The sequence below is a fragment of the Eleutherodactylus coqui genome, chromosome 4 (genome assembly GCF_035609145.1).
Source record: "Eleutherodactylus coqui strain aEleCoq1 chromosome 4, aEleCoq1.hap1, whole genome shotgun sequence".
Classification (NCBI taxonomy): Eukaryota; Metazoa; Chordata; class Amphibia; order Anura; family Eleutherodactylidae; genus Eleutherodactylus; species Eleutherodactylus coqui.
Window position 1 is genome coordinate 246,219,345 of NC_089840.1, and position 16,777 is coordinate 246,236,121.

General features: G+C 44.2%; 1 protein-coding gene across 1 annotated transcript in view; it reads left to right on the forward strand.

The window, feature by feature from the left end:
* DNTT (DNA nucleotidylexotransferase) overlaps positions 1 to 16,777 on the forward strand; it is a 334,552-nt gene that overhangs the window by 49,763 nt on the left and 268,012 nt on the right. The window contains exon 3 of the mRNA XM_066598828.1: positions 10,302 to 10,418. Within this exon, the coding sequence (XP_066454925.1) occupies positions 10,302 to 10,418 (117 nt within the window). The remainder of the gene's footprint in view (positions 1 to 10,301; positions 10,419 to 16,777) is intronic.

Below are 16,777 nucleotides of genomic sequence, written 5' to 3' on the forward strand. Positions count from 1 at the left end.
TCCTACTGTCAAAGTTGCATTGCACTGTACGAAAACCACGTTTTCGTGCAATGCGATGCAACACAGAGGAAGGCTCCATAGGGAAACATGGGCGACTCACGAGTCGCGGGCATGTCGCCGGACCCGCAAGGTTTTTGTGTCAGATTGTCGCATGCTACAAAACATCGCATGTGTGACGTAACCCATAGGAAAGCATGGGCTTCTCATACATGCCATTTGTAGCACTGTAGCAACGCTACAAAATCGCGTGACTTTGTCGTCTGTGTGAAAGAGGCCTAAACATAGCAAATAAATGAACAATCAGTGATAATTCGTTCACTTTGCACTTATTGTTCATTTTATGTAGGAATAAAAATCGTTGTTCATCATTTGCCGGCCGTTCCATATAAAAGATGGACATTCAGATGTTCGCAGGCCATTCCTAAACATTTCCAGACTCTACTGACCGGCCAACGATAGATTAATCATAGAGATAAGTGAGCCTACTCGGCCACGCCCATTTTTTACCTGAGCGCCGCAATTTTCGAGTACTTCCGTACTCGGGTGAAAAGATTCGGGGGGCGCCATGGGTGAGTGGGGGGTTGCAGCGGGGAGTGGGGGGGGGGAGAAGGAGATAGAGAGAGCTCCCCCCTGTTTCCCGCTGCTACCCCCCGCTCCGCCACGCCTCCCCCGCCCCCCGGCGCCCCCCGAATCTTTTCATCTGAGTACAGAAGTACTCGAAAATTGCGGTGCTCGATCGAGTAATTACTCGAAACGAGTAGGTTCGCTCATCCCTAGAATCAAGCTAGGATGAAAAAATTCTGAAAACTGTAAACGATTACCAACGCATGTAAATGGATGTCTTTGAAAGCAAATTACTTCTTTCCTCATTTGCTTGTTTTAATGATTAACTGCTCCACATGAAAGGTCCTTGTATATGATTGTTGCACACTTAAAGGAGATGTCCCGCGCCGAAACGGGTTTTTTTTTTTTTAAACCCCCCCCCCGTTCGGCGCGAGACAACCCCGATGCAGGGGTTAAAAAAACCACCCGCACAGCGCTTACCTGAATCCCGGCGGTCCGGTGACTTCAGTACTTACCGCTGAAGATGGCCGCCGGGATCCTCTATCTTCGTGGACCGCAGCTCTTCTGTGCGGTCCACTGCCGATTCCAGCCTCCTGATTGGCTGGAATCGGCACGTGACGGGGCGGAGCTACACGGAGCTACACGGAGCCCCATAGAGAACAGCAGAAGACCCGGACTGCGCAAGCGCGGCTAATTTGGCCATCGGAGGCCAAAAATTAGTCGGCACCATGGAGACCAGGACGCTAGCAACGGAGCAGGTAAGTAAAAAACTTTTTATAACTTCTGTATGGCTCATAATTAATGCACAATGTATATTACAAAGTGCATTATTATGGCCATACAGAAGTGTATAGACCCACTTGCTGCCTCGGGACATCTCCTTTAAGTGCCTGATAGCTGTCTAGCACTAATTGCTTGGTAACATGGAGGTGGAGCGGACCGGAGATCGCATCTGGCCACCCACTACTATTCACAGTAAGCAAGCAGTCACTCATAGATGAATGACTACCTGCCTTCACCGGCCGATCATCATTTAGCTTTTATGCCTGTTGAAAATGAACAACAAGCGAACAAATGATCATTTATCATTCAGTCGCTGGCGGCATTTACACTCAACAATTGTCATCCAAATTCCAGCTATCCAGTGAGAGTCTGAATGATAATCACTCTGTGTGAAAAAGCCCTTACTCTTCTCCATACTTCTAAACTCAAAAGTCCTGCAGCCCTAGCCAATTAGCCCAAAGCTAATTTAGCCAGGTTATATAATCCAGCTTCCTCTTGACCAGAGGCGTAACTTGAAGCTCCTGGGCCCCAATGCAAGACCTGGAGCGGTTAACCCAACTATAATGCTTTATTCATTGTACTGGACGTCCTATATGGAGAAGAGAGACCTTATGGGCCCCCTAAGGCTCCTGGGCCCGGGTGCAACCGCATCCCCTGCATCCTCTATAGTTAGGCCCCTGCTCTTGACAGTAATTGTCTCTTCTCAGTGCTAGTCATGTTAAATTATTTTCTGGATTCCTAAATTTGCCTATCTTTGACCTTTCTTTTGGATAAACCCTCTCTTTGATTACTCGGAATCTGAACGTAGACTGCTAGAACTTTTCTGATGTCCTTTGACCTGTAGTTTCTTCACTGTGTTCTGACCTGCCTTGCACCTGACCTGGATTTAACCTTCTGATTTGGCTTGTACTAGTGTTCTGTATATCCAGTATCGACCCCTGGCTTCCCATAGTTTATGCTCTTCACATCTTCCAAGCCAGTTGGCAGTCACTCTGCAGACATAAACAGGAAACTCCTTTTAGCAAAGTCCAACCCTCATCAAGAAGGGCAACGGTGAAGACTATGAGCTCTCAAAGACTTTGCTAAGTAGAATGACTAGAGCCAAGACTCAGCAGCGTGGCCTCTTAAGACGGACAAGCTAGACTACTTCTGTAGAAATAATATAGCAACTGATCTGTAAGAGGGGCAACCAGTTACGAATTATTGTCCTATTGCCACGTAACAATATGTTATGGCTTTTTTTCTGCTTGGTACCCTCAGGAGCTGAACATAATTGGTTGAGAAATGCCTTGGGTGGAAGAGGCAGAATTAGTGTCGCTATGCAACAGAAGTAGTATATGAAAACTAGTGCAAGTTCTGATGTGGCGCATTAGAGACAGAAGAAGTGAAAGAAGAATGTGTTTGCCTGTACCAGAAGGCTATGTCATATCTAAAAAGATGAGTCTAGTACGCTGTACTCACTCAGCGAGGAAAGATTTTGGCATGCTGTTGAACTGCCTGAGGCATCAACCAGTTGACCAGCACCACTACAGAGTGAAGAAGACCACCACCGGGGTTGATAAAACGTTCTGCGCTTACTGCATCAGTATGGAGTAGTTTTTTTCACAGAATTCCCAGCAACAAGGGTAGGGCCTAGGCAAGCCCCATGAGCACGTTCTTGCACAGCAATTCCATGTCAAGGTGGAACAAAGTGACACAAGGCTAGTATACCCCCCCCCCCAGGTCCGGTAAATGACTTTGCCAAGCCTGATACCTTGCCCCAGTGTGCCAAACAAGAGCCTTGACTGAACTTCTGGGTGCAGTTTCATGTACAGATCAAGCATACCACAATTTTTCATATGTATATAGAATCCATCAGAAGCTAAACTCAGTATGAAGTCGAAAGCTAGTGGTGGCACAGTAGAGCCCCAATGGAGTCCATGAATTGCATACTATGGATCTGCAAGGCTGTACTATTGCAATTTTAATGGCAATGTACTCAATACACTCCGATGGACACACACATCGTATGCATGGAATTGCCATGTGGATTTGGTTATCCGTTGAGTAGGCCATCTGTAAAACACAGTAAAAAAGGCATTGCTAATCCCAAATTTTACCGGTAATATTCTATACATGGGACATTCATTTCAATTAAAGATGAAGGAGATGGAACATCCAGAATCTTTTCAGCAATAGGCTGAAAACTGCAATATTAAAGGAATACCATCACTGAAAACTTCAAATATAGAGGATGATAATGAAACAGAATGGAAAAAGCTAAGACACAGCTGAACCCAAACTTGAACTGAAAAGTCTGCTGGTTCAACTTTTTTTTCTAAAGTGTATGCCTTCATTTTCAAGCAGATAGTTATAGATAAAATGAGGAATAGCTGACATTTTGCCATGTGTGCCATTTAATCGCAGCTTAATGGGCAGACTGCATACATTCACGTATTGAAATGGTAGAAAAGGTGGGCACTATTACTTGTAGGGTATATATCATTATATTAAAGCTTTTCTTTCCATCACATAAATGTCTGATAGGTGCAAATATCAAACATTAGAACCTATCTCCAGAATATGGAGTCCCTACCTGGTCTGGTGAGGTGGCAATCAGCTGCAGACACCAGGCAAGGAATTAATGGAGAGGTAGATGGGCATAGGAATCTAATATAAGTGAGCCTACATGCTTTGTCTTGCACCACACTTTGACCCCTTTGCTGTAACTTGGGTGTATGATGTTGGTGTCAATATAATTTTTATCACTTAAGTCGTATTAGGTAATGCATCATTGTACAGATTATTTGCTGTAGTTGAGGATAGCAAGTAACTGAAGTACCATGTTCAAGTAAGCAGCTGTATTAACATGATAGACTTATGTATTTGGGATATTCATTATGCTATGATTCACATGTGAAATCTTGAGATATGCATTTAAAGTTCCTAGAACTGGAGATATGTGAGATAAGGAGAGTGATCACCGGCATAGATGTTTTTCTGACCTCAATGTCAGTAGGTACCCTTAAAGGAGTTATGTGGTTCCAAGTTAAAAATTTTTAGCAGCTGGTCATAAGTTAAAATAAAAAAATAAAGCATACTTATCTGTTTTCGGCCCACCGGGCCTACAGTCTAAGTTATCTGTAATGCTCCGCTCCTGGACACACAAACACTCCGGGACTCTGAATAATTCTGGAGGGGGACAACACTCTGCTGACACTCAGTAATCTTGAAGTAGACTTCACGACGGACTCATTTATTCCTTTCTCTTCTTAGAGTTGGCTCCTGGCATTGAGGGCATCAGGGTACCTTTCCTCTTCTTCCATCACTTCACCACATGAGGGTTGAAGGTACCCCCACGTCGCTGGCGCTCTCCCTCCTTTCTCTACCGTTGAAGTAAATAGTAGACCACACCTTGCTCACAATCACTCATATTTATAGTGTTCAAACATCACTGATGAGACAGACTTGTTACTTTCCAAAACATATCCCAGCAACTTTCAGACATTAACCTCTTGCATGCTGCAGCTGTGCAATATACATAACAGAAAACAAGACAATTGCACAGTACATCCACATACAAGACATGATATGTATGACAATTATGGAGGGCCCAGAAACAGGTGTTTCGGGCCACTACAGAATGATATAGGCTCCATTCACTCGAGGACTGATCGTATCCTCGTTCTCACGATGTTACGGCACTCTGCCCCCCGAGCGCCAGATGGGGTGCCCTGAACTTCCCGCACCCCACTGTCCCTGCCTACTTGCCTCGGCCCTGGCTAACCCCAGGCGGACAACTGGGCGGCGGTCCCTGTACTGGCTAGGGACCTGGCGATTACCACGATGGAACTAACTAACAGGGGACAGAGTGCCGACAGAAGAGGCAGGTGTAACAGACCAACAAAACTTACTAGGTAAATCAAGGCTGGAGGTGGAGCTCACAGACAAACGCAAGGATACTGACAAGCAACTAGGGCAGACTGGAACAGACCTGACTAGAGGCTAGCAGAACCAATAACTGGCAGTGAGCTCAGGTCACTGCCAGCCTTTTAACTTCAAGCCCCCGCCCGGGGGCGGAGAGTGGGAGGAGCCAACTCTCCCATTGTGCATAAGGAAGGTGGGGGAGAGCGGGCGGCACCCTACGGGCGGACACGCCGGGAGAGCCCCGACTGCAGAGCTCCGGGACGCCGGAGCCGACATCGGAGCGGTGCGCGCCGGTCGCAGGACCCAGCGCCGCCCTGCATGGTAACACACGATTGGTAGGGGTCTCGGTGGTTGGACTCCAATAATCATAAAGTTATTCCCTATCCTGTAGATAGAGGATAGCTTTATAACTTGGCACAACCCCCTTAATGTCAAATGTGTAAATACTTTCTACTGAAAGGAGTTTTCCAGTTGTAAACTATTGATGGGATATCAGCAGGATAGTCCATCACCAGTAGAGTGGCTGTGGTCTGCAACCCAGGACCCACAATAATCAGCTGTTTGCTGAGTCGGTGTGTTCATACAATGAGCTAATTTTTGCAGCAAGTACACAACTCTGTTTTCAGTGCAGTGGCCCGGCTTGGCATTGCAGGCCAAGTTCCTATTCACTTCAATGAACAGACTGACTCAGCAAACAGCTGATGATTGGGGGTCCCGGGTGGCAGACCCCAGCTAATCTACAGTATTAGTGATGGCCAATCCTGCTGATAAACCATCAGTAGTTTACAACTGGACAACCCCTTTAACTTTGTGGAATTATTTATTCTAAACTGTTTCCACTCATGAATCCATTGTCCAAGTAGAACATAAAAATGCAAGTGTCATTATTTGTGACAACTTGCTATGAAATTGCCCTTTAACGATGGCCCTGACTTTGTTGATTATATAAATACTTTTAATTACCTTTCTACTTTTAAAGGTCATGTTGTATTTACTGCCATATTATCAGTCATTATTTTTCATGTGCCGCAAATCACTTGTTTTTGAAGGTTAAACTACTTGTAATTTTATTCATTTTTCGGGATTCATGCACATTTATTCTGTATTATTTTATCTTTGCTAAATTTTCATTGTTGCTCTCGCACTCAAGCAGCATGTCACCATGAGTAATATTTCTAATGCAGTATATTGCTCAAAACTCAAGTGCTCCTCAAGGGCCTTTTGTTATATTTCTTGCATTTATTTGACTAAAAAACTGTTCTACCTTCCTGATTTTCTGCATGATTAAACTGATCTTCACAGAAAACACAGAATTTTACAGAAAAAGAATTCATAGATTGTATAGTTATGTGATTAGTGTCAATGTGCTTTACTAGACTTTACACTAATTAGTAGGGTTGATTTAGCTCCTTGCTATAATCTGTTTCAGCCACAGGATCCATAAGGAAGCCTTCCCACATAACAGGTCCCGACTTGTGGGCTGAGACTCCGCCCAACCGCGGCTGCCAATAGATATACAATCTTGCCAATATTACTTTGGATTGCACCGTAATAAATATTTCAATTATAGATTCCTCATAAATGTTTGCCATAGATGCCCCCCAAGAAAACACCTACATGTGGCAATAAGTGACATAGACTAATGAACCAGGGGGCATACTATGACTGGTAACTAGAGATGAGCGAGTATACTCGCTAAGGCACATTACTCGAGCGAGTAGTGCCTTAGCCGAGTATCTCCCCGCTTGTCTCTAAAGATTCGGGGGCCGGCGGCGGGGGAGAGCGGGGAGGAACGGAGGGGAGATCTCTCTCTCCCTCTCTCCCCCCGCTCCCCGCCGCAACTCACCTGTCACCCGCGTCGGCCCCCGAATCTGTAGAGACGAGCGGGGAGATACTCGGCTAAGGCACTACTCGCTCGAGTAATGTGCCTTAGCGAGTATACTCGCTCATTTCTACTGGTAACCATCTATTACTTAATTAGGTTTTCTTCAATTCATCCAGTCCAATATACCAACATACTTTATCCGCACTACACGATGTCAGTCATACCCAGAGAATACCATGATTTACTCTCCAGAACCATAATGTGCTCACGTAGCACCAATTGGTGACCACATAGATATGTACAGCACTCAAGGAATACCTTGTTCACATAGTTATACAAGTGGTTCCTCAAGTGACAATATTCATTTGTTCTGGAACAACCATTGTAAGTTGGAACTATTGTAACTTGAGACCATAACTCTTTGGAAAACCAGTGATTATTTCTGAAGCTTCGAGAGTTGGTGTTGCCCATTGGGATCAACTAGGCGATTAAATCGCCTCAATTTTTGCCAAATTGGATAAGTCTGACCTGATTTTTGTTGAAAATCCGGGGGAAATTGAATTTCCCCAAATGCACGCTACAGAGGTCAATCAGCAGCCAGGTTGCCTTCATGATGTCACCATCTGGCATATGGGCAGCAGTTTCATTGGATGTCCGCATCATGTGGCCTAGCTATATATAAACAGGGAGATATATTCAGTAGAGCATACATGTCGCGGGTGGTGGTGTGACACAGGTTCAGGATGGCGCAGCGATGACAGATGCAGAGGCGGCACATTTTTTCCAAAATTAACTTTACTTAAAATTAGCATAATAAATTTAATTGCTCTCCTTAGGAGGTTCAGCATACCTTAACGTTACAAAATAACTTTAGCGTAAACTGTCTTACAGCAACGGTACTCTTAAAGCGACAGCACTCCATATATGTTCTGCCACTGAAAATGCACAACCTCCTTACACAATTTCTTTGGCCGTCACATATATCTCCATCATATCTCTGTCCTCCTTGGTAGCAGCAAGGCACATAACTTTGCATTAATATAACATAACATCACATATATCATTTACTCTTTACGCAAGGCCTTACTTTAACCTATACTATGGTGCCATTATTACTTTACACTAATAGTTTCACATTCCTGTGAGTCGATAACCCCCACCTTGGCCAGGGATTGTATCTTGGGAACCATAATCCATTCATGCTTGTTTTATTTATTTCTCCATGTACACCATCTCCATACTGCAGACCTTTCGGAGCAAATGTGGACGGATCACCAGTTGGATCAGAAGAACCCCTCTTTTCAGCCTCTCCTGAGGCTACAACAATATGGCACTGTGTGCCTCTTACACTTTCCCCTGCTCCCTGCCGCTGGTCAAGCAGGGGACTGGGGGCTTTTATTGGTGCTCTGGCGCTTGTCCTCTTCCCCTCCTCGGCTGTCTCTCTCTGTCTCTATGTCTGTCTCTCTCTTGCTCTCTCTTTCTGTTTCTATTGCTCTCTCTCTGTCTCTCTATCGCTCTCTCTATGTTTTTCTATGGCTTTCTCTGGGTCTCTCTATTGTGCTCTCTCTGTCTTTCTATTGCTCGCTGTCTATCGCTCTCTTTCTAAATGTCTATCGCTCTTTCTCTGTCTGTTTCTCTCTGTCTCTCTATTGCCATCTGTCTCTCTATTGCTTTCTCTGTCGGTCTATCCCTCTCCCTGTCTCTCTATGCTCTCTCTGTGTTTCTCTGTCTCTCTATTGTTCGTTCTCTTTGTCTGTTTCTCTCTGTCTCTCTATTTCTATCTCTGTCTCTATTGTTCTATCTTTCTGTCTGTCTCTCTATCACTCTCTCTCTGTGTTTCTCTATTGCTCTCTTTATGTTTGACTCTCTATTGTTCTCTCTGTCTGTATCTCTTTTGCTCTCTCTATCTGTCTCACTATCTATCTCTCTCTTTCTTTCTATTGCTCTCTCTCTGTCTCTCTATCTCTTTCACTCTGTGCTTCTATTGCTCTTTCTCTCACTGTGTCTCTTTCTATCACGTTCTCTGTCTCTATCGCTCTCTCTCTGTCTCTCTATTGCTCCTCTCTGTCTCTCTATTGCTGTCTCTCTCGGTGACTCTCTATCGCTGTCTCTCTCTCTGTCTCTCTATCGCTGTCTCTCTCGGTGACTCTCTATTGCTGTCTCTCTCTCTATCGCTCTCTCTGTCTCTATCGCTCTCTCTGTCTGTCTCTCTATTGCTGTCTCTCCATCGCTCTTGGTTGGGCAGTGTATCGTTCAGCTTAGCAGTGTATGCTGTATTGCTAAGCAATGCTTCACTCATTCCAGCGCATGCCTGAAGCACAGCAGCGCCGCCCATAGACTTAACATTGTAACTTTCAACCCGCCTGACAGGTCCCTGAATGTATTAAACTCACAGTTGATGATTTTACAGCACCGTTGAGCATGTGTGTCATCTAATGACACCAACATCATCCACCAAAGTTACAGCAAAGGGGTCAAAGTGTGGTGCAAGAAAAAGCATGTAGGCTTATTTGTATTAGATTCTTGTTCTTATAGTTTCATAGAACTGTAGAGTTGGAAGGGACCTCCAGGGTCATCTGGTCCGACCCCCTGCTCAGTGCAGGGTTCACTACATCATCCCAGACCGATGTCTGTCCAGTCTCTGGTGGTTCAGTTGTTAGCGCTGCTGCTGCTTTACAGTGCTGGAGTTCTAAGACAATATCTGTATGGAGCTTCTCAACATATATGCAGATACTGTCCTTGATAAGATTTGAACCTGGGACCCCAGCACTGCAAATCTACGTAGCGAATGCAATTTTCAGTACAAAATGGATGATATTTTGCTCCGCCATGGTATCCCCTATATTTTTCTACTTTTGATATAACATTCTAATAATTAGTAAAATAGCCCACTCCACTATTCCAAGTTGTAAACGCCATGCATTAATTTGTCATCACACGTTTTACCATCGCGCACGTGTCAGCTTTGAAAAGCTCCAATATAAATATATTTAAGGGCAATCACCACTGATTGTACTGTTGAACACGTGAAGTTAATTGCATAAAATTGCAAACCTCTTTTCGAAGACCATGGGGATTAGAACTGGAGCCGTTCGTAGAGAGTTTGTTCTATTTTCAATGTTAACTGGGCATCTGTGAATTTCTGTACGACACAGACGAAAAGGGATGAAACATTCCATTTTTCTAACGTTTCTGTTGTTCTTATATGTACTTTTCACTTCAGGTCCGGGAAGATTGTTCTGCCAGTTTCAATCCTCCGGTCTCTTCATCATGCGTCCATGTGTCTCCATATGCATGTCAGAGACGGACTCCGCTGCAAGACATCAACAGAATATTCACGGTAATAATTATTGGCTACATAGTCATCAAAACAGCTTGCTAAAATAATGATATAGCAGTCAGCGGAGTGGAACAAAAAATAAAATCAAGGGTCAGATTTATAGCAGTGAAATAGAATTTCATTGTGATTTTCTAAGCCCCGTTTCAGCTGTGACTGGTACTGGCAGGGACAGAAATATTCCATTTAATTGCATAGGGCTTATCTGGGCAGGATTTTGCAAACACTTGGGAATCAATAGCGAAAATGATTTTTGCATTCTTCGACTACAGGCTATTTTTCATGTTCACTGCAACATGTATTTTGCAAAGATGATTCTACAATCCTATACATTTGAAAGTTGCATTGATATTCGCTCAGCCCTAATCGTAATGTACTTGTTCCAACATGTCAACTTTTCAACGGCATTTACCGTATATACTCGAGTATAAGCCTAGTCTTTCAGCACATTTTTTAATTCTGAAAAAGCCCCCCTCGGCTTATACTCGAGTGAGGTAAAAAAAACAGCAACAAAAAACCCGCAATACTCACCTCACAGCCAGCGTCTGTGTCCCCGGCGCGATGGTCTCCCCGGCGGTGCGGCAAGTTGTTTGAGAATTCTCCCCGCTGTCATCTCCCTGCTCAGCTTTGAATTCCCCCGGCTGTGTAGGTAAGCGATGTGATTGGATTGACAACTGGCGTTTGATCATTCACAGCCATTCAGTGGATGACATAATTTGTTTATCGAGCACCGGCTGTGATTGGCTGTCACTCGATCCAATCACAGCGCTTACTTACACAGCACTGACGGCGGGGGAATTCAAAGCTGAGCAGGGAGATGACAGCAGGGAGAATTCTCAAGCAGCTTGACGCACCGCCGGGGAGACCATCACTCTGGGGACACAGACGCTGGCTGGGAGGTGAGTATTGCATTTTTTTCTTTACCCAGTATGTACTCGAGTATAGCTAGTTTTTTGTGGTAAAACGTATTGACTCGGCTTATACTCGGGTCGGCTAATGCTCAAGTAAATTCGAGCTGTAGAGAAATAATGCCCCTTATCCGCACCCCACCGGATTCTGCCCAATGGTTTTTCGGCATCTTGATGAATCCATAGGTGATAGCCTACTCTGGAAACATTAGATTCTTCATTCTTAAATATGTACATGTTTCAGCTAGCTGGCTCATCTTACTATTATCGAATACTTGGGGAAGGCAATGCTGATAATCTTTAAGATTACTACTTTAAGGCGTCCCAGTGTTCATGCTTCGGGAAGACTGTAGCTAAGTAGTTTATACTTACTATGCAAAGCTGGGACACGTTCTGCGTTGTGGGATATTGAGGTCGCAGCACGCATGACTTACTTTGCAAATAAAAAACAGATTTACAGGGACAAGACCAATTTTTCTATTCTCCAGTAAATGCACCCAAAGCCATTTATATTATTATCCAGTTGTGCATTAAATTCTTTATGTTGGCATATGACAGACCTCCCGAGTACGAGTTCAAGGCAACTGTCTTGTGGCTATAACACATCATCAAAAGAATTGGATGCCGCTATCTTCTAAGCAATTTAGCATTTATATATGATGTAAAATTTAATTACAGACATAAAAGGACAATTTATTCCAGCCTTAGTGGGAGCTTTGGTATATTTCTTGCTTTCAATAAACTGATTTTCATTTAATTCTAGTGTATTGTGCCTATCACGTTACATTATAATGAGTGGTATTGATTTCCAACAGCGAGATTCATTATCGAGGTACACCTTTTTAGTCAAATTAGCCCAAATGCTTGAAAGGAACCGCGTAATAGCTGGATGACTCGGAAAATAGTAGATTACTGTTGCCAATTCTTGCAAATTGTTATTGCATTTACTGTAAAGACGGTCCTGAAAGACCTCAGAATGGAACACTATTAAATGCGGGTGGAAGGTTATTAATTTGATCTTGTATTTTAGGCATTTTTTTAGAAATACTTGGAATGTCGGACCCTCTGAACTTAAATTGAATGAAACACGTAAAGGCAAAGTGGAGGCTACCTTGATGATAATTTGCTTTCAAAATGTTTTAATAGTTTTTGGGTCAATTAACAAAATGTAAAGTAAATGAGCAAAAGAGGAATGAAAATCGCATCAATATTTGGTGTGACCGCCCTTTGCCTTTGAAACAATATAATTTCTTCTAGATACACTTGCATAGAGTTTTTGAAGGAACTCGGTCAAGACGTTTTTTCAAACATCTTGGAGAACTAACTCAGGATCTTCCGTGGATCTAGGCTGGCTCAAATCCTTCTATCACTTTGTGTAATCCCAGACAGAATCGAAGATGTTGAGATCAGGGCTCTGTGGTGGCCATATCATCACTTCCAGGACTGCTTGTTCTTCTTTACGTTAAAGGTAGTTCTTGATGCCATGGGTTTTATATTTGGGGTCATTGTCCTATTGCACAATAAATTTGGAGTCAATCAGACACCTTTCATTTAAAAAAAAATTCTTACTTTGCAGCATTTTTTCCACACAGGCCTAAAACATTTACACAGTATTGTACATTCACATCCATGGACTGTTTGCGTAAAGCAGAACAGACTGGGATTCCCCCAAAAACTGGTAGAAGGGCGAAACTTTACAAAGTGCAAATTAGAATCGGCAAGGGTAAGGGATTATGAACAACTCCTCATTTACTGTAAAAGCATTCTACCAGAGGTTGGTCATAATTCGTTAACCTTGCTGCTTCTATTTTGTATCTTGGAAGGTTAGGCCATTCGACCAGTTGCTTTGGGGATTCCACTCTGTGTTATGACCCCTTGCATGCAGCAAGATGTTCATCTGGTTGGGCAGCATCTCCGCACCTTCTTTAGTAAAGGAATTCACTTTTGGGTCCTCCTAATCCTACTATTCTTACGTAGATATTTAAACACAACTGTGGGTTATGCCCACCACTTTTTTTTTCCTTTACTCACTTCTACAGACCAAGAGACATTCTTTATAACCAGTTTTCTCTCTGGTAAAGAGATGAGGCTCCTGGTCAAAGCTCCTCCTCTCAGTGGTGTAGCAAGGTCAGATGGTACCGGGCGGGGAATTTTTTTTTTGTCACCCCTCCCACCCCCTAATTTTGAAATTATTAAAAGAAGGAAAAACTCTGTCTCTTCTCTGATGTCTCTCTGCTCTCACTCTGGGCATGTCAATCTTTTTATCTTCTCTGTCTCACTCCAGTCATGTTTCTCTTTTCTGCTGTCTCTTTCTACCATGTCTCTCATTCCTGTCACCTCTTTTTTGTCAATCTGTCTCACTTATCATGTCTCTCTTCAGTCATGTTTTTGTTTCTGCAGTCTCTTTCATGTCATGTCTCTCTCCTCTGTTGTGCCTCTTTCTCCTGTCATGTCTCTCTCATGTTTTATTTCTCAGCTGTTTCTCTCCTGTCATATCTCTCTCTGCAGTCTCTTTCCCGTCATGTTTCTCTCCTCAGCTGTTTCTCTTCTCTGCTTTTTCTCTCCTGTCATGCCTCTCTCTGCAGTCTCTTTCATGTCATGTCTCTCTCCTCGGCTGTTTCTCTCCTGTCATGTCTCTCTCCTCAGCTGTTTCTCTTCTCGGCTGTTTCTCTCCTGTCATCTTTCTCTCCTCCACTGTCTCTGATATCCTGTCATTTCTTTTTCCTCCCTTCGGCCATCTCTCTCAAGTCAGTGTCACCTCTTCTCTCTCCTCCGTCTGTAGCAGGGTGGCCCCTGTCCTCCTCCGAGGGAGGCTCCTCTGTGCCTCGCTCCTCCTCTAGTCTCCTTTCAGTGATCGCCGAGTGCTGCTGATGTTTTGGTGAGTAGGGGAGGAGTACAGGGGTGTGCAGGACTACAGCTGAGCTGTCACCCCCCTCGCTGATAGCACCCAGAGCGGGCCGCCCCTGCCGCACCCGGCTTCCTACGCCACTGCCTCCTCTATTAACTCAGAATTCTCTGATAGAGTATATGAAAATGTTTTTTCTAAACTAGGTAAACCCTTTAAGCAATGTCTCAAGAAGAAGAACCAGAACAAAAGACAACATACAGGAGCAGAACCAGTCAAGATCAAAATCCTCATCAAAACAGTTAGGGAATCAGAGCCAAAGACTTTATCATTATTTATGGTACCTATAAAAGTGGGCAAGGAATATAGAAATTCTATAGCGTGGGCCATGGAAAAGTAACCTGCTTCTGATTCTATAACTTTAGTCTTTGGAGGAGGCCATAGTACCTTGCACGCGATTGTGTTAAGTTGTGTTGCAGTGTTCTGGCTTTATTTCACCCCGATATTTAGTCCTTCTGTGCATGTCGCTTCAGAAAGATGGTGTTCTTCCTGCAACAGTGAATAATTATTGTGGAAGACTATGTGCAAAGCGAATCAAGTAAGGAAACACAAGAGGCTTTTGCTGACAAATACCCAAATACAAAATCAGATGTGTTGCAAACATGAAGAAACGGAGGTCTTCATCAGTCCAGTTGTCTGAAGCATAAAAAGGTGGATTGAAGCAACGGTTTAAAACAACCCTCAAAAACCAACTTAGAGATGGTTGCAGCTGCTTGATGCATCACAAATAGAGATGAGCGAGTATACTCTCTAAGGCACATTGCTCGAGCGAGTAGTGCCTTAGCCGAGTATCTCCCCGCTCGTCTCTAAAGATTCGGGGGCCGGCAGTGGGCGGGGGGCTGCGGGGGAGAGCGGGGAGGAACGGAGGGGAGATCTCTCTCTCCCTCTCTCCCCCCCACTTCCCGCCGTAACTCACCTGTCACCCGGGCTGGTCCCCGAATCTTTAGAGACGAGCGGGGAGATACTCGGCTAAGGCACTACTCGCTCGAGTAATGTGCCTTAGTGAGTATACTCGCTCATCTCTAATCACAAACAACGTGTCATGAGTGCTGAAATGTCTGAACCGGAAACCATACTAAATAGTGTGTACAAGAACTGAAAGAGCTGGACAAAGCTAAACACCTAAATGACTGTAGGTGGTAGCTGACTATGATTGCTAGACAACTTAAAGAATCATTGCTGTACTTTATAATTGGGCGAAGTGGCGATTTCATGTATCAGGTCACGCAAATTCACAGAATATGAGGTACTGGTCAACTGAAAATTCACACATGACTCATGAAACACCACTGTAGGACCAGTAAATTGGTGTTTCGTGCTCAGTGTAAGCAACATGATTAATGGGCCCAATTTTCTTTAAATCAACTGTGATTACTGCGGTTTTTCTGGACATGTTTGAGCAGTTTTATAGCCAACTAACTCCAGAAGAAAGGATGTACTGCTTCTTCCAACAAGATGGAGCAACATGCCGCACCTCCCATGACTCACTGGTTCATGAACTGTTTACGGAAGAGCGAGCAGTGAGGAAAGAGATATGATCACCACATTCACTGGACTTATCTGCATATAATTATTATCTGTGGGGAAATGTACAGCAGAAAATGTATGCCAATAATCCGCCTAGCCTGGATGAACTCAAGGAAAACATCATGAACACTATCGGCAGCATTACCGTTGACGAGTTACAGGTAGTATCAGTCACCTTGGTGTGGTGTTCCCAGAGGTGCAAAGAAGTGAACAGGAAGTTAAATGAAAATTCCAAATAAAGAATTTATAAAAAAAGAAGTGAACAGGAATCATTTCCAGCATCTGTTGTAACTAGAGATGAGCGAATCTACTCGGTTCGGGTGTTTTTGCACTCGAGCACCGCTTTTTCCAAGTAACTGACTACTCAGACGAAAAATTCGGGGGGCGCCGGGGGTGAGCGGGGGGTTGCAGAGGGGAGTGGGGGGGGGCGAAAGAGAGAGAGAGATCCCCCCTGTTCCCCACTGCTACCCCTCGCTCCACCACGCCCCCCCGCCCCCCGACGCCCCCGAATCTTTTCGTCCGAGTAGTGAGTTACTCGGAAAAAGCAGTGCTCGAGTTTAAAAACACCCGAACCGAGTAGGTTCGCTCATCTCTAGTTGTAACATGGGAGTAAATCGATAAAGCTTAAGAAAAAAAAAATCCACGGGCTCATTCTTCCTGTCGCAGTATTGTTGGATGCTGGCTACTTTACCTTGGCCCACACTGTACTAATTAAAGTGGCCTTCTGACGAAGCAATCTGACTATAGAGTAGGCAAATGAGGCTAAAGGCCCTTTTAGACTGGACGAATGTTGTGCAAACGATGCCCGGCACTCGTCCTTGAATATACTCACTCTCTTGCATCTGCACAGGAGCTAGTATCATTAGCTCACAGAAGGGAGTGCAGGAGATTTCTCTCCTCTCGCTCTCCCACCCCTCTCTATTTATTTAACATAGCGTAAATGTATGCAGCATAAACGATAGACAATGAGCTGAGAAAGCTGAGTAGAGAAATCTCCTGCAGCCGCCCACCCCACTGCTGGC